Here is an 18762-nt window from a genome sequence, read left to right on the forward strand (position 1 = left end):
TACCCGCGTGGTTTCCATTCCCGTAGGAATACGGGGATAATATATAGCACATAGCCTTCTTCGATAAATGGGCTATCTAACACAGAAATATTTTTTCAAATCGGACCAGTAGTTCCTGAGATTAACGCGTTCAACCAATCAAACAATCAAACTCTTCAGCTTTATAATATTAGTATAGATAATGTTTTTCCCTTTGACGTACGTAACCCTAAAAAGAAGTTGATACTGACTTTTACAGTGAGTCGCTACGTAAAGAACCGGTATGGGTAATGATAGTCAACGATGGGTTTTCACAGATTTGAGAAACGACACTGCAAAATGTGTTGACTAACGTCGATATATTTATATTTTGTATACATTATCGTATTCATAATACGCGAGTCATCTCGCGAGTTGATCGTGTTAGGTCTCCACGAGTAAATTTATGCTAAAATATAGTAATTGTAAGCGGAAAAGCTAAGTTTCAAAATGAATATTGTATGAAATAAGTTCTTTATGATTTTATTTTTCTTTTCGACAGTGTAATTAGGTAGAGACAGTGTAATAGTGTTGCAATCATGCGTGATATTTTGTAAAAGTGTTTGTATATAAATCATTGGCAATTATAAAAAAAACAGTTTGTGTTTGTTTTGTTCGCTTGGAGTTAGTTGATCGATTGGCAAAATGTTTTAACAGGTTTTTGGGCTCTGTTTTTATTTATTTACTATTGAACTTTGTGCCAAAAGCTTGTGTTTGTATAAACTAAAAAGTTAAATATAATATTAGTATGCATAGCCAGACATACTTAATTATATCGATGTATAGAAAATATCAAAAAATTATATATCCCGTATCATATCATAAGAAAATTAAATAAAGTCTAGGATTCGATTAACATTTACGTTTGAATAGCCACTTTCTTTAGATAAAGTACATAATGGATAATTAAATTCAAAAATATCATAAGAAATCGTGTTTGTTTAGCAAAATTAAGACAATGGTAAAGATTGTATTGGCACTCTGCGGTTTGTTAGCGGTAGCCGGGTCCGACAATGGTCCGGGCATGCCGCTAATTATGCCGCTGATCACCGAATATCCTTGCAAAGATGTCAACGACATCACAGTGATGCTGGACCCTGGTTTCTCGATGGATGAGAGGAACCGCTACTATATGGTGGTACACAAAGTCGTACCAGCGAACAGCACTGTGGAAGTATCGTTCAGTGCTAATGTTAACATTGTTTTTACGGTCAGAACGGTAAGTCCTATAACTGCGTTAGTGTTAGCATTTGTAGAAATAGAATTGATGTGTAACTTGGCTATAGAACCAGGTTAACTTAAGAAACCTTAATTATGAACAACGCGCACTTGTCTGTGTTACGTACATTAATAATATTTATATTAACGTTATGTTACTTGTCTGTCTAATTGTCTTGTCTATTGTCTACTGTTATGTCCTAAAGTCTGTACACGTATCTATCCTATTAAATAATATAATCGTCAAGCATCCGTGGTGTTATTTACCATTACAAACGTTACAGACTGAAGACCGAATGTCGAAATATACGTTTACTGTGGCTTATCGGCCGTATCTCTTTTACATTCATTTATAAGTTTGAATTTTTTGACAAATTCAAAAAAACGTATAAAGTCAGTTGATGATATGGTTTTAATTTCTACTCAATATCCACACGCGTTTTTGAGTTTAAAGATCTTGATGTCAAACAGACAGTCTGACAAGAAAGTGACCCTATATGGGTACTGTTTTTAGGGTTCCGTAATTCACAAGGAACCCTTATAGTTTCGCCATGTCTGTCCGTCCATTCGTCTGTCTGCGGTTTAGCGCAGAGACTATTACTACTAGAAAACTGGAAATTAGCATGAGTATATACATTAAAAATGTGAATAAAGTCGTAATATAAAATCGTGAAAATATTTTTTTAGGGTATGTAAAGTTGGGATGAATTTTGTTTATTTCATAGTGTGGGGTTTTATTGGATAACCCTTTGAAATATAAAGTCAAGTGTCTCCATCCTCTACTGGTTCTAAAAAAAATTTAAGTTTTAAACTAAAACAGGTAAATTGAAAATTGCATACTTATGTCGATGTTAATTAAATAGATACAGTTATCAGTCATTTATCTCAGAGTCACTTTTATTCACAAACAGCACATTGACGTAAACACTTATAGCAGAAAACACTCGTGGAAACCACCGGACCACCGCTAGTATTTCCTGGTATGGTCGCCGCTAGCATTTTCGTGGATATCGTTAGCATTTCCATGGACAAGGACTCCATGCAGGGTAAAAGGATTTTTTTGAGATTTTTTATTTGTTAAATCTAGAAAGCTGAAATTTGGTATGGGTTTGTACATATTAATTACGTCTTTAGGGTGATAAAAAGAAAATTAGATAAAAAAACATTTGTTCCTTCCCTCCATACAAAGTAAGGATGAATTTTTTATCCTCTATCCCTTGGTATCGTTATCGGCATTTTTGTGCATTACATATGGGACTAAACTACTCGTTTAGTCTACGGAACCCTACACAGCGCGTGGCCCAACACACACTTGGTTTAAGATACGGATTCCCTAAAAAAATTATCTTTTTGTCCTGCAGTTAATAATATTATTTAGATGTCAAAGGATGAAATGTTTTTATAACTGTTTCAGACTATTGCGATTCGCAAGGGCAAATATATCAAAAGTCAAATCCAAGAAGGCGACAGCTTTACGATCAGATTCTCAGAAGAACTTAGGGGGTTCTCGTTCAAGGTGCAAGGCACAGCCCCACAGCTCATCCCCTATTTAACCAGCTTCTCTATAGATGACGTGCCATACTGCAACTATCCCGACTCGGTAAGTATAAGTACTCATCGATAGATTATAATATAACGAAAAATAACACGTTAAATTGTAATCAGTATGTTCAGTTCACAATATATCAACAGATTACAATATCGCGAGTGAGATTATAAGCTAAGGTATTTTACAATTTATTATGTATAACTATATAGACAGCCCAGTGACTATGAGCACTGCCATTGATCCGAAGGTTCGAATCCAGGCCGGGGCGATCACTTTTCAATTTAACGGTCAATTTATGAAGTGATCTTTTAAGGGTTTTGTGTTTGTACTCTACTTTTCGGAACCCTAAACAGAAAAACAAAATAATTTTAAGGGTATTCATCGAGTGGGTACAATTAACATTACTTTTGTGTTTTCAGGGATACCTCGATGGCTATCTGAATATACTCGTTCAACATAACAATAATAAAACGAAGGTATGTTTAATATACTCATGTTTTGGCAGTTGTTTGTACTCGGCATAGGTTTGCACGATGAAATCTAGCCCTGGCCGAAGCCTACTGGCCGAGAAGGGCGGGCATCCCAAATTTGACTTACTTTGATTTTCAGAATGAATATCAAAGTGGGTGAAATTTCTGTCACTTTAGTAATTTTTTTATTAGGTATAGTATCGTAACTTTTTGTGACTTACCCAATGAAATGTGGTGATAATTGTCAATATAAATATAATCGCTTGCCGGTACGTCTTTGGTGATAAGTACTCATAAACATGGCTGATGCCTATCACTAGGCCAGACCTGAGCCAATTTAGAAAATAAAAGCATCCTAATTTGATCCGAACTGGGAATTGATAGGCTTGTTTATTTTGCGTACTTTCACAGCGTAATGTCTTACGGTATTTTGTTGTGGGGCAAGGCTGCTGATATACAATCTATATTTGTACTTCAAAAAAGAGCAATTCGAGCAATATATCAATTAAAATCACGCGAGTCCCTTCGTCAAAAGTTTAAAGAAATAGGTATACTAACAGTAGCCTGTCAATATATATATAACAGTATAGTATATGTAAGACAAAATATTAATTTGTACAAACGAAAAGGAGATTTAAACCCACGTCTTACTAGACACGGGCATAAGTTAGTTATTTCTGCATATCGTCTCCAAAGAGTAAAAAAATCTTTTGTAGGTTTGGGTGTACTCTTCTATAATAAGATCCCCAAGACTGTGATGGACCTGCCAATGCATAGCTTTAAGCAATGTGTTAAAAAACATTTACTTAGTCGAGGGTACTACAACATTGATGAGTTCCTTAATGATAAAGATGCTTGGAGGCCGTTGGATCAGCTTCCACCTTCACACAGAAAGTAAAACTATAAGAAATGTAAACAGTAATTGTTATCAATTGTAAATTATAATACTGTATGACTTTTTCAAAAGAGCAACTGTTGAGTTTCTTGCCGGTATCTTCTCAGCAGAACCTGCCTTCCGAACCGGTGGTAGAATCTTTACAAATAGTCAACTGACGTGTCAAAAGTGCTTGTAAACTGAGCCTACTTGAAATAAATGATTTTTGATTTTGATTTTTTGATTTTGAACCCAGAAGACTCTGTTGAGATCCACTACACTACCAACTGCACTCATAGAGGTCGACAAAAATTTACCCTCACTTTAAAAAACTCTTTTCTCATACTCTAAGTTTCTGTTTTAGGAAGAATTACAAAATCAATGCGGGAGACGCAAAGTAGGGTATAGTCCGCACCCGCCAGTCAACGGGCCCACTCAGGTGGGCGACTGGCCCTGGCACGCCGCCGTGTACGAGGTAGGGCCCGTGCCCAACGGGACCTGCCACGTGTCGCAGAAGTACATCTGTGGGGGAACCCTGATCGCCAACAACTTTGTCTTGACAGGTAAATTATAAGAAAGGGTTTTTGGTGCTTAGATGGGGAAATACTGAGCGATTTGTATATTCACGATCATTTGTATTTCATGTAAATGATTAGGTAATTAAATACCAGCAAAATCTCTCTATAACTTGCTTAAAGACCTTGGCCTCACTAGAACAGCAGCAAGTTCTTTATTAGAAAGGGTATCCAAAGCGGCCCAAGTAGGATCTTACCAAATTTGGCTTGGCAGGGAGAACAACACGGGCGGAAAAGAAGTGATAGTTATCTGTCAAGGACGTCCTTAACCCTACACCATCGGTCACATGTCCGGGGATCTGTTTGGGGATTTTCTCTTCCACATGATGGACCCAGCATCCGCACGATGAATCCATGGAATGCTAAGATACGCGTCTCTCTCATATTGTTAAAATATAATGGATTTTACTGAATCACTCTACTGGTTAAAATAGCATGAAAAGCCGTTCAGTAGTTTATAATGGTTACTTCGATAATTTACAGTTGCTCATTGTGTTGTGCTCATCAAACAGTCTAAAACGTTGAATGCGTTGGTGGGACTCGGAAAATATCATTTGGAGCGAGGCGATGAAAATTCCGTGGAAATGGACGTAAGTACACTTTTACACGAATTTGAATCGAATCGAATTTGAACTTCATGCTTAGGATACCAAAATTAAAATGTCACTAACAGTTAAGTTGCCATGAAAATGACCGATGTCGCAGCGCTGTTAGGTACTCTGTACCGACTCTTAAATCTATGCAGCGCTGTGCCACGAGTGCCACATACTTTTTGTGATCCGGCGGCCAAAACTGGAACTAACGTTACTGTGATTGCCATTTTGCTAAACAAATACTAATAGCGTAACAACATCGTTCCCTTACCGGACCAGTGTGCCTAGTGGCAGTTTACATGTGACTATCACGTAACCGTAAACGCAAATTTCTAAGGAATTGAAATATTTGAGCAGTAGCGCCACTAGATGGCGCTGTTTAAGTATCAGTATGAAAACATTAAAAACTGCCACTAGGCACACAGATAACTTTTCAACAAAAAAAAACTTCGATAAAGTATTTAGTTCTACCGATCCTAAACACTTATTAATTCTGCCGTCCTTACTCACTTACCACCTAACTTCCACGTCTTCTTCATTTAAATTTTGCTTGTTTGTAGGTTGAAGAGATCATCATCCACGAGAACTACCAGTTGTTGGCCTTCGATGTGGCTCTGCTGAAGCTCAAGTCGCCGGTGGAGTTCACCGACTACATCCAGCCCGCGTGTCTGTGGCGGACGGAGACGCTCTCAGCTGACGACGCTGTGACAGGCACTGTAAGTGTACAGATGAACAGCTGACGGTAAAAACAGATTATCTAGCTGACTTTTTCGACCACGGTGGCCAACCTCATGTTGAGATTAACCATATACGCAGGAGATGTTGTAGTGCACAGGTGTAGGCACAAGCACAGGTGCACTCTCGTAGTCCGATGGGACGGTAGACCGACACGACCGTTGAGAGTTGAGGTGCAAACCGAGAACTTTTTGTGCTTTCCAAGGGACGGGGAATGTTCTAACACCGCCAGCTTCCCAACTCTAGGCCAATTAAGATTTTTCTTGTAAGAAAAATCCCAGTAACGTATTATCTTGTTGACCTGACGCAGGATTCGAACCCAGGACCTCATTGAATGAAAGAGGAATGCCACCCATAAATCCACCATCATACAGAAAAAGCTAGGCTTCTTTGGACATCTGTAAAGAGGCGCTCAGTTTTCTTTTCGACAACTGTAAACAGGCGCTCAGTTTTCGTTTTGGTTAGACGACATAGTCTCAGGCAGATGGACAGTGGACCGGACTCAACTATCCATCTACTGAAGCGAATCGTAAAAGGTAGGAGAGAGGTATCGCGTACTGTCAAACTTCTGGTGTGGCTGAACCGAAGATGGCTCGCAGTGATACTGATAATGTCAAGTGCAAACGTTTGTCGTAGTTGGTGGGCTGGGGCACCACCAACGAGGAAGACCTGTCGCAGACGCTGCAGCAGGTCAACCTGCCGCTGGTGGCGCACGAGGTGTGCGTGCTGAGCAACTTGCGCGCCATTGTACACCTGCACGATGCCTTCTGCGCTGGGTACCATAATAATGGTAAATCAGTTTATCGATCCACCTATCGATTCATCCATCCACCCGTCTATCTATCACTCCATATAAATATCAATCTATCAGTATGTATGTATGTATGTCTTACTATTTATAATACATCTGTTTTACTATTTATCTATCGCACTATCACTATCACATTGCATCGAGTACCATAACAATAGTATATATGTTTATCAAGCAATCTATCAATTTAACCACCTATCTATCTATCTATCTGTCTGGCTGACTTTTTTTATATCTATCTTTCTCTCTATGTCGGTCTATCTATCACACCATCTCATATCAGCACCATTCCTGCGAAGGACAACATAATAACGGTAAGTCTATCTATCTATCGATCTATCTATCTACCTATTTGTCTTTCTATCTATCAATCCATCTATTTATCTATACTAGTATTATAAAGCTGAGGAGTTTGTTTGTTTGTTTGAACGGTCTGATTTGAAAAAATATTTCAGTGTTAGATAGCCCATTTATCGAGGAAGGCTATAGGCTTTATATTATCCCCGTACTCCTGCGGGAACGGGAACCACGCGGCCAGTCAGTTGATATAGTTAGTAGATATCCGCTAAGAACGGATTTTGCGACAGCGCCGGATTAAAGTATATTCTTGTATAATACAGGTTGTTTTATTTATTAATAAATAATAAATTAAAATTAAACTGAATTTTTTATGGTTATTTACACGATACAAAAACATAAACGGACTTTATAAAAGTTTCCCGGACTAATCTTTGAAAAGACTGAATCGATTTGAACGAGACTTTTACTGGAAGATAGAGGAGATAGAGGATGTTATTGAGCAATTGAGCAACATAACATAGATCAAATGTTTCCATGGAATTTGTAAAAAAAAATAATTATTCGCGGGCGATGCCGCGTTCGTTAACTTATTATTTACTGTGGCTGTAATTAAAGTTATAATATTAATAATAATATTGAATTACAGGAACCTCTCCATGTACTGGTGACAGCGGGGGTGCATTTCAGGTAAGGGTTCTCATGCGGTTTTGTTAGCGAGGACATTGTTGAATATTGTTAGATTTATTTTTATTTAAATGTCTCTGCCCACTTCTCACACCACTCGTGGAGTGCGTGAACTGTAACAATTAAATATACTTTGTTATTGTTTTTCAGATATTTGTTCCACATATGGAACAGAATGTTAGTGGGCACGTGACCGGCACATGGCACGTGCGGGGGGTCCTGTCCAAGGGGCTGCGCAGCGACAACCCCTCGCCCGAGACCCCCGATCAGATGTGCGACGAGAACCAATACGCGATATTCACCGACACGACCCCCTACATTGACTGGATACTTGATAAAATTAGTTATTCGTAACACCAGTTATTTTTCTCCAAAATGCCGTCTTTTCATTGGCTATCCTAAACCTATTGGCAAACCTAACCTAAACATTAAAAAAACTAGTATCAGATTTAGATTATACCTTATAAACAGATTTGAATAATAAGTAAATAAATATTCATATTGTTTTAACCGATTTAAAAACAGAGGGTATTTAAAAAAAGGAATCCGTCGAAAGTTCTTTCTACTTCTTGGGCAAGTAGGGTAAAGTCTTATGGACATAATTATTAATAAATATATTAATAAATATATTTTCTTTCTTTCATTCTTCCTTTACCCGCCATTCTCCAAAAAAAAACTTAGAAAGATAATTTTTTTGTAAATAACTTAAAAATAAATGGAAATGTATGATTCCCGATTGTCAAAAACTAACCTAACCTAATATTAAATAAAGGTGGGATTAAAGACTGTCTGAGAAGCGATTTCGAAAACTATTATATTTAAAAGGGTAGGTATGAGTACTCCTCAGATGGTCCTAATAGGACCCTACTATGCCATTAAGATATGACATAACATTATAAAACCGGAAAAATTTAGGGATTTCTTCAAAATTTATAAGCATATTCTTGAAGTAATTTCAGTATTTTACCGTCCTATGTACACCGTGCAAGTTTCACCGCCTGTAAGCCATTTATTAGTCCAATACAAGAAACCCTTTAACAATATTAAAAACATACATACAGCCGAACGTAGAACCTCCTCCTTTTTGGAAGTCGGTTAAAAATGACGCTTGCGCTAACACGCTAGCAAGAAAAAATATTAAATTTATGAAAAAATTTAAACATCCTGTTTAATTCTATTTCTTAAGTATTGAAGTCATTGAACTTGACCTAGTTTAGGCTAAAGTAAACGACCTCAAAGGGACCAAAGAGTCGCATAGCGACGTGGCAGCGAATAATCTTAAAAAAAATCGATTTTTGAAAGTTTGTTTCAATCGTAACTCATTGAATTGTACTTTGTTTTATTATAATAACACTAATGGATAATATAAATTAGGTACATAATGTGGGGATTTCGGCTTAAGATGAAGGAAACTATATGGTTTATATGGTATTTAGACTGGCGTATTTAAATAGATATGTACGAGGATGTATCATTTCCGTTTAATAATTAGTTGGGGAAAACCTGCGAGTATTTATTTAAACCAACAACAAATTAAAATATTATTACTATATTAATATCAATTTATTTTTGGAATTCAGTTGCAAAAGTTCAGAAATAAACATTACAAATTTTAACAATTTTGTAATTGTGGTATTGTTTCGTTTTTCACCATTTTGTGTAAATGTGGCCGTATTTTATACTCAGTAATAAATTATAATAATTATGTCAAATTTGAAGTTTTTTCTTTACCTCTGGAAATTCCTGTTTATCTAGTAAATATTGTATTTTATGATCTATCGAAAATTCTACTAACGTGATTGCAGCATTTTATTTTTTATTCTTCTTGTAGGAATAAATGTATTGGGTAACACTCTTTCATTTTGACGAATTTTTCAATAATAAACCGGACCTTAAGTGAGCCAAAGAGTTAAAAGAGTAAATGAGATCTTTAAAAGAGCAACTGTTGAGTATTAATTTACTAGAAATACTGGCTGTTTTTCGTGCATTTGCCAAAAAATGCTGGTGCGCGCAATTCGCTATCTGTGAAAAAGTAAAAATTATTCCGCGCGCTTTTTCTTTTCGCTGCATTGTTTTAATTTTAAAATATCAAGTAGTGATGAATTTATTAATTCGATACTGTTGGAAGTCCCAAAGGTAGTGTAAAAAAGCTACGTGCCCGAAAAATCTACAGATAGATACTTCAAGCCTATAAAAATTTCATCGTATTATGGAAAACAAGCAAAATTGCAAATTAATTTTCAGAAAGTGTGTTCAAAATAAAACGTCGTATGACATATATGTCATCAACCCATATTCAGCTCACTGCTGAGCTCCAGTCTCCTCTCAGAATGAGAGGGGCAAGGCCATTAGTCCATCACGCTGGCCCAATGCGGATTGGCAGACTTCACACACGCAGAGAATTAAGATAATTCTCTGGTATGCAGGTTTCCTCACGATGTTTTCCTTCACCGATTGAGACACGTGATATTTAATTTCTTAAAATGCACACAACTGAAAAGTTGGTTGGAGGTGCATGCCCCGGACCGGATTCGAACCCACACCCTCCGGAATCGGAGGCAGAGGTCATATCCACTGGGCTATCATGGCTACAATGACATATATGTGCGCTTTGATAATTACAGCCTCTGCTTACTTGTAACCCTCGCCTACCGCTCGGGCCAGCAATATCGCCTCGGCTGTAATTTTCAATTTACCGCACTTATATGTACTATTAAATCGTCGACTGCTGCATCGTTAGTTCATAATACTCTCTGCGTTAGTTCCAGATTTGGCCTCCACGTCAAAGAAGTTCGTGGCACTATACCAGAAATCATAGGCGTTTATGACTATATTATGACTATGTACATATAATTATAAATAAATAGTTTTTATTACTATAATAGCATAGTAGTAATAAGGTAAACGAGAATGTGAGTCACCGTTAGTTGAATGATTGCCCTGACATCTAACCTAACAGACGTATTAATCACAGTGTTCAATGAATTAAGTATTTAATTCTCAATTTACGTTATTGTACGTAGAATTCGGTGTTGCTTTCACATAACTTTTATTTTCTTTACATCATTTTAAACTGTGTTAGTTCAAGCTACCCGCAAAAACAGTGCAAAAGAGTTGTTTTCTTAAATGGTGTGCTATACTGGTATCTTGTTTTAATATCCATATTTGGCTGCTTTATAATTATAATACACTTACGTACCTATTTATTGATGACTGGTTACTATATCATTGTTATGAACATGTAAAGTGATAGTTTAAAAAATCGATTGGAATTATAGTTTTCTTCAAAGTTTCTACTCTACAAATATTGTAGTAAGGATTTGGTTCTTGCAACTTGTGGTGGCGATGAGTCCGCTGGCGCTGGCGCTGGTGTGGCTGCAGCTGGCGCGCGGCGACAGCGCGTGGGCGCCGCTGGAGGGCCTGCCGCTGGCCTGCGCGCACCCCTGCCGGCACTCGCGCGCCGTCGCGCTTTGGATGGAGCCCGGCCTGCCGCCCGCCCGCACCATGCGTTTCTACGTGCACGTCGACACTCACATACCCGCGAACAGTGTCATGAATGTGACGTTCGACTCCGCAGTTAACATCATCCTCACCATCCGGTCGGTAAGTGTTCCTATTAGACTAAGAGCCCGTAAACGCCAGACCTTTATCATTTTATAAAATCTATAAGTTTGTTAGCATCCTACCATAAGCATGAACGGTAGCCAACTATGAAGTTTGGACCATGGTGGCTTTGGGAGTTAGCAGGCTTTAAGGATCCACACCCTCAACCTTAGTATCGGTTTTCCACCCGTTTTCAGGAGTTCTGTTGTGATTCCGTCTTTACCTGGTGCCTTGGTGTTCTTTAGTTGTTTGAGAGCCATACTAATCTCGTATAGGCTGACGTCCGGGATATCTTCGGTATAGTGTCGGGTCAATTTGGCTCTAAGATCTTTAGCCAAATTTTCAAGAGGCTTTTGAGTAGTGGTGTATAACTGTTCATAGTAATTCTCGAACTCACTCAAGATCTCTGGCTTGGAAGAAATGATATTGTCCTGATCGGTTTTCAAACGCGTCAACTGTCTTCGCCCAATAGACAGATCTCTCGCGAACACTTTCGAGCCCCGATTATTCTCTATTGCGGTCTTGATCCGCTCGGTGTTAAAGCGCAAATCCCTTGTCTGTGACTTAGAGATCTGTCTATTTATCCGAAGGTAACTCAACGCATCCCCGGAAGACTGCAATCTCATTCCTTGACGTTTTTTCATGAGTTTAAGTGTTTGATTAGAGAATTTCTGGGGTCTTTTACGTTGGGTACGGTGGGTTTTGTAAAAGTTTGACCCAACCGAATGAGCAGTGCTCACCAGCCTGTTGTTCAAATTGCTTTTATAAAATGACGAAGGTCTAGCGGTCGCTGGCTCTCCGTCAATATTTACATTAAAAAAATATACCGATAGTCCATAACGAATCATGACAGAGTGGTATTAGATATTTCTACTAACTGAGTTTTATTTTTGACTTGCCCAGTTGGTTGAGCATCGGACACTACAATAGTCCTTAGGCATTGTGGTGTATGTACGACGTCGTACGGAAAACATTGGTCGACTGAAACAACAAGAATGACATCAAAGGATTGTTCATGATGAAATTCCTTATTTGAGGCTACACAGTGATGAGTTCCAGAAGTTTAAGATGTCACCTAGTGTCATGGAGTGTTGCTGGGAAGCTGGTTGCAGCGAAGTCACTGTTTATAATGAACTTTCACAAAATAAACCCTCCTTTTATTCAATATTACTTTATGTTTCAAGGGACACTTTGACTAACGGTGACAGCTTCGAGCTTCGTTTCGACAAAGAACTGTCAGGCCTGAGCTTCATAGTGGAGGGCTCTGCTCCGGGACTGACCCCTTTGACAGGCCTGGCTATCAATGACAAGGAGTTCTGCGAGGAGCCCGATGTGGTAAGCAGTCAGCATTATTTTAACTATTTATCTCTAAACCGGTGTAACCGATTACGTTCAAGATTCTGGGTGTTGCATGAATGGCTAAAACAGATCCTGAAGTAAAAATAAAAAAAGTCTCCATTTTGAAATTGCTTGTTCCTGCACTGATTTCGTTCAAAATTGATTACTGTGTGTGTGTTCCATGTGGATACAGTCACATGTTTCCGCTAGTTACTTATGTGTATTATGTTTGTATTTCAAGGGATATCTCCGTAAGTACTTGGCAGGAAAAGGTGTGCTAGATAAACGCGAATATCCGTGGGTAAGTCATTAAAACTAAACTTTAAAGAAAAACCGATTTCATAAAACACTAAAAAGCGATAAATATAACATCGTGCCTATGTCCTATTTATCGCCTCCGCTTTTCCCTTCCAATAGATATCTTGAAATTATCTAACTAACGAACCGTTTTCTATAAATCCTGTGGGAAACTGCTCTAAGGTCCAATTTATTACTTCACAAAATCTCATCCAAATCGGTTCAGTGGTTTAGTCGTGAAAACAGACAGGCAGACAAATTTTCTCATTTATAAGTAAGTATGGACTTTTCGCAAGTGTACAAGTAAAACATATTAAGAAACAATTGTTTTTTTTTAAAGAAAGCCGTGATTCGAAAATCAAATACCAATTGTGGTAAAGCACACGTGGACGGCACACGAGTGATAGAGAACGGACCGGCACAGCCCGGCGCCTGGCCGTGGCATGCCGGTATACATGTGCTGAGCAAACACCCACCCGTGGGATACAAGTACATATGCGGTGGCACGCTTATATCCAATTACTTTGTGTTAACAGGTAACTAAAGCTTTTACTTCACATATACTAGAAATTCAAATATTTGCTACTAAGCGATATTAATGAAATTAAAATTAATGAAGCGAAAATTACACCATACATGCTATCTACTGATCGGTTTGAAAGCGGTGCGAATTGCCTACATTTGCTTGGTACATGAAGCACACCTGGAACTTTTATGAAGGTTGCGCCAGACATGGTATACTGGTTCTGATGCTTGTACTAGGTACTTAATTTGGTCGTGACTTGCCCAAGTGGTCGAGGTATCAGGCACTACAATAAAAAATGCGTTTGTTTCAACCACAAAATCTCCAATACACCCAGGACAAATACTGATTTTGTTGTGTGCCGGACCAAGGTGCGTTAGGAACCTTAGTAACTTTAATTTTAAGTTTTCGACCAATTATTATTATTACCCAAGTGCTTGTAAACTAAGCCTAATTGAAATAAATGGACTTTGACTTTGATGTGTAGTTCAAAAAATGGCCTCAGCTCATAGTGCTACATGACCTTTAAAAATAGGGGATGTAGATATTCAGCTGGAACCACAGCAACACAATAGCGTTAATGTATCATTGCACAGTTTAAAATAACGATTTTTTGTTATTATTATCTACCTACTGTATGATATCCACAAACGGTTTTAACATACGTCAATGTTAGTGAATTAGTCTACTATAGATGGTACGTTATTTGCTACTGTTCTCTTTATATCACATTTTGTGTTATTCGGTTGAACTTTTTTTAATTGATTTTTTTTATAGCTGCGCATTGCGTTGTCGCCTGGTTTGGAGGTACAGCCATGGCGCCAGAAAAGCTGCAAGTGGTTCTCGGACAACATAATTTGAATGTAAAAGAACACCATAGCCAAAAAATGAAGGTATGTTTGAACATCATGAACATCATAGTTGTGATAGCTCTTCATAAATTGTATTATGTATTTCTCCGAGTCTTATCATATCAACGCTAGTTTAACACATAAGGTCTGGCTCATTTTTTGAGCAAAGGATCAGCCTGGCTGTCCAGCACGGAAATGCAGCCAGTATTCTTGCTACAATCCTATTTTTTTAAGAAACTAAATATTACTTGTCTCAAACGGTGAAGGAAAAACATAGTGAGGAAACCTGCATACCAGAGAATTTTCTTAATTCTCTGCGTGTGTGTGAAGTCTGCCAATCCGCATTGGGCCAGCGTGGTGAAGTAGGGCTTAAACCCTCTCATTTTGATATGAGACTCGAGTTCAGCAGTGTGCCGAATATGGGTTGATAATGATTACGATTGATAGTATAAAAAAATCGACGCCAATTTAGTGCATAATAAATAGACTATTATTTTTCAGGTAGAAAAAGTAATTATACACGAGCGTTACAACTACAAACGTCGATTTGCGAACATCGCGCTGCTGAAGTTGTCGTCGGCCGCGTCCTTCACCAGCTTCGTGCAGCCCGCGTGCTTGTGGCGCAGCGGCGTCCACTCCAGGGGCACTGCGTCAGCACTTGGAGTTGTGAGTCACTTGGGACTTAATACTGGGCAAGAGACCACCCGTTGTCACTTATAAAGGTCCGTTTATGTCTACAGACATTTAGCGTGCCAGACACGTGCCGTGGCAGACAGTATAATATTATTCTATTCTTATTAACGTATTTATATGTATCGTAACGCAACCGCGCAGACGTTGACAGATACGGGCCGAACCCGGCCAGTGTTTGCGGAAAGAATATTTTGTCAGTCTGGTTCATGTCTGTAGAGTCCTTTTTATGAAAACTGAACTAAAACTGACAGCGCCTTACACAAATGACAACTAGACCGCCATTACCAAATGACAATGAGCGCCATTAAGATATTAGCGCCGCGTTAGGGAACTTCTTTCATGAAAAGGCAGCTACCTGCTGGGCAGTGTGAATAGACGGTGTCTGTGGGTGTCTGCTACGCTACTTGTCTGTCACGCACTGTGTCTGTAGATATAAACGGACCTTAAGCCGTGATAGTGTAGTAGATATGACTTGCAACCCGTGATAGATAAGACTATCCCGCCCATGGACACCCGGTACCAACCCACTTTACTATTTATGGTTTTAAAATTACGCACCACCTGCGGAGGTATCGGTAGAAATTCTCTTTTCACTCTTGAGTCACTAAGGATCTCTATCACAGGCTCTATAGTAAATTCCGCTCTAAGGACCCTGCTCGTATTCACGACAGGAGAAGGCTATGCTTTGGTAGCGTCTCCACGACCTCTGAATCTGATTCATAGGGGGTAGATTATATCTGGTCCGGGCCATGCACCTCCTTTTAAGTTATGTTCATTTATGTAAATAATGCATGTCTAAAACTCACGAACACGCAAACTTTACTTCTTTATAATATCAGTATAGATTGAAAAACCGTATGCTAAAAAGTGTCATAATTGTTGATTAATTTTGTGAAAGTACATCGGAAATGCCTATTAAAAACTACTGCTTATGATATTTTGACGGAGTGATGAACTTAAACACCCGTTGTTTGCGGTATGTATTTATAGAATAAGTTTATTTCTTTTACCTTAACCTACATGATGATATATTTTATTTTATAATCAATGCTATAGTTTTATCCTGGCAACAGTTTAGTCACGCCGAGAGCGGGCCATTTTACGTGCGATCCGTCTTGAGCAGTTCTCGGCTCTTGTCTTCGCCAGTTGTGGTCGTTGTACCTCGGAGATGGCGCTCAGGTGCTTAGCGACTTTGGAAGAACATGTTACAGCTCATGGGTGTAGCCAGGATTGTGTTTAGGGCAGCTATACCTATATTGAATATCTCACATTAGTAATTGATACTGTCCGACCAAACCGGTTTTCCAGCCGAAACCGAAACCGAATTTCAGCTTCAGCCTCAGTTTCGGTTTCGGGCGGTTTTTAGCCGCAACGATTATTTCTTAAGTAACCAACCGCTCTGCTAGGGGCGGGGGGAGCTGCCCCCCATGTTACAACTCGCTAAGCTACATGCTAAATTATTGAAATGTGGTGGCTTTTGCTTCAGGTAGCGGGCTGGGGCTTCGATAACGACGACACTTTGCCCGGCTCCCTCCAGCAAGTGCTGCTGCCCATAGTCTCAGCAGAGACCTGCAGGCAGAGCTATCCGGCGTACTATTCCCTCGCTTTGAACCGCGGCAGCTTCTGCGCGGGATATCACAATAATGGTAATTATTATCATCACACTATCCTAAGTTACTTTTTAATTTTTTACAAGTTAGCCATTGACTACAACCTCACTTAATGGTAAGTGATAATGTAAGATGATGATCTAAGATGGAAGCAGGCTAACTTGTTAGGAGTAGGATGGAAATCCACACCAATTTCAATTTCTATACGACATCGTACCGGGATATAAAATCGCTTGGCGATACGTCTTTGCCGGTAGGATTCAATTGTGTGAAAAGTAGATGACAAGTTGATTAATTTAACACTATCGCCCTACATCTAAGTGCGTGTTGCCAGTGATGACCTGGTCGCTAACTATGTGCCTCTTAAAAAAGTCACAGCGGGCGATGGAATGAGTTATTCTCGAAGTATCTCTGTATCGAATCAGTTAGGAGGAGATCCGCAGCAGAACCAAAGTTACCGACATAGCTCAACGAGTCGCTAAGCCGTGGCAATGGGAGGGGCACATAGCTAGAAGATTGGTGTTGAGGTCCCAAGGTGCTGTGGTAGGGACCCCGCACTAGAAAACGCAGCGTTGGCCCGCACCAGGTGGCCTGACGACATCAAGCGAGTCACAGGTATTCGCTGAATGCAAGCGGCTCAAGATCATGATATACGGAAGTCCCTAAAATAGGTTTAGGTGCCGTAGTGGATGTCCACCGACTGATATGATGATGATGATGACCCTAAACCCGCTGCTGGGGACGCATGGTGGGTCTAAGCTTCATATCCCCTGTCCTATAAAGCCTTCCCCTGTATAGGGCCGTTAAAATGATCACACAAATCGATTTTTTTTACACAGGAACGGGAGTTTGCAACGGTGACAGCGGAGGAGGTCTCGTGGTAAGTTTGTAAAGTCAAAGTCAAAATTAATTTATTTTAAGTAGCCAGTTTTCAAGCACTTTTGAAACGTCGGACTAAGCTTTGTTATTACGGTGATAAGTAAAATCCAAAATTGAAAATTAAAGTTATGCTTGCGGTAATTACTGAAACTTATGATTAGGTATTGCTGAGAAAAATGAGAAGTTTGTTAAGCCCGACCTCTATTTGAGCAGTGTGGTGGGTCGAAGCTCCATACCGCCTCTCCAAAAGGAGGCAGGCCTGGGCCTGTATTAGGCCGTTAAATAATTATAGCCCAAATCACCAAACTCAGAATATCATCACACATCACAATACATCATCATCTGGACTAAAAAACCGATATTTTTCTAGGTTAACGTCCCTAACGAGACAGAGTCAGGCAGCGGAGAGGTGTCAGGCTCCTGGTACGTCAGAGGCATCGTGTCCAACGCCCCGCCACTACCTGACAGGCTGACCTGTGACCCGGACCATTACAGCGTGTTCACGGACGTGGACAAATACACGGACTGGATTGATGGCCAAATGGATGCCTGACAAAACAGCCGACCTATTCACTAAATTGTACGAGTATATTAGCCACCCAATAAAATTAACATCAAATCAATAACAACGCATTACACTTATTCCGTAAAGCTCATTGTTAACGAAAATCACAATGTCAACTGGCAATATCCACACCTACTAGTAAGTATCCACGCTTTCGAATGACATGTTTTTCGAATCCGGTCCGGGGCATGCACCTCCATCTTTTCAGTTATGTGCATTTTAAGAAATTAAATATCACGTGTCTCTAACGGTGAAGGAAAAACATCGTAAGGAAACCTGTATACCTGAGAAGTTTCCTAATTCTCTGCGTGTGTGAAGTCTGCCAATCCACATTGGGCCAGCGTGGTGGACTATTGGCTAACCCCCTCATTCTGATAGGAGACTCGTGCTCAGCAGTGACCGAATGTGGGTATGGGTTGATAAATATGAATAAAATAATGTTGTCTTCCATGAGACACTGCATTCAGCTATCAAAAAAATTATACTGAATACAAAACCATGTGTCTTATTAATTACTATTAACAACTAGTTGGTAATTATTGTATTTAGGTCGTTGAGTAAAGTTATAGAATATTC

General features: G+C 39.2%; 2 protein-coding genes across 2 annotated transcripts; both read left to right on the forward strand.

Moving 5' to 3' along the window:
• The first annotated feature begins 366 nt into the window (after nucleotides 1-366).
• LOC112047025 (ovochymase-2) lies at nucleotides 367-8456 on the forward strand. The gene is made up of 9 exons (XM_024083926.2): nucleotides 367-1237; nucleotides 2651-2836; nucleotides 3205-3261; nucleotides 4494-4692; nucleotides 5188-5294; nucleotides 5858-6013; nucleotides 6669-6822; nucleotides 7790-7830; nucleotides 7978-8456. The coding sequence occupies exons 1-9, from the start codon at nucleotides 977-979 to the stop codon at nucleotides 8179-8181; spliced, it is 1365 nt and encodes a 454-aa protein (XP_023939694.2). The 5' UTR covers nucleotides 367-976; the 3' UTR covers nucleotides 8182-8456.
• Nucleotides 8457-11172: 2716 nt separating this feature from the next.
• LOC112047028 (plasminogen) lies at nucleotides 11173-18244 on the forward strand. The gene is made up of 9 exons (XM_024083931.2): nucleotides 11173-11426; nucleotides 12468-12765; nucleotides 13010-13069; nucleotides 13406-13601; nucleotides 14366-14481; nucleotides 14941-15105; nucleotides 16619-16778; nucleotides 17582-17622; nucleotides 17992-18244. The coding sequence occupies exons 1-9, from the start codon at nucleotides 11173-11175 to the stop codon at nucleotides 18172-18174; spliced, it is 1473 nt and encodes a 490-aa protein (XP_023939699.2). The 3' UTR covers nucleotides 18175-18244.
• The last annotated feature ends 518 nt before the right edge of the window (nucleotides 18245-18762 follow it).

This window comes from Bicyclus anynana, chromosome 23 (assembly GCF_947172395.1).
Source record: "Bicyclus anynana chromosome 23, ilBicAnyn1.1, whole genome shotgun sequence".
Lineage (NCBI taxonomy): Eukaryota > Metazoa > Arthropoda > Insecta > Lepidoptera > Nymphalidae > Bicyclus > Bicyclus anynana.

Excerpts from the sequence above, each read along its gene's own strand:
- LOC112047025 (XM_024083926.2), top strand. The coding sequence starts at position 977 with ATGGTAAAGATTGTATTGGCACTCTGCGGTTTGTTAGCGGTAGCCGGG. Across the intron at positions 1,238-2,650 it reads TTGTTTTTACGGTCAGAACG|ACTATTGCGATTCGCAAGGG; the intron begins GTAAGTCCTATA and ends TAACTGTTTCAG. Across the intron at positions 7,831-7,977 it reads ACAGCGGGGGTGCATTTCAG|ATATTTGTTCCACATATGGA; the intron begins GTAAGGGTTCTC and ends ATTGTTTTTCAG.
- LOC112047028 (XM_024083931.2), top strand. The coding sequence starts at position 11,173 with ATGAGTCCGCTGGCGCTGGCGCTGGTGTGGCTGCAGCTGGCGCGCGGC. Across the intron at positions 11,427-12,467 it reads AACATCATCCTCACCATCCG|GCTACACAGTGATGAGTTCC; the intron begins GTCGGTAAGTGT and ends TCCTTATTTGAG. Across the intron at positions 13,070-13,405 it reads ATAAACGCGAATATCCGTGG|AAAGCCGTGATTCGAAAATC; the intron begins GTAAGTCATTAA and ends TTTTTTTTAAAG.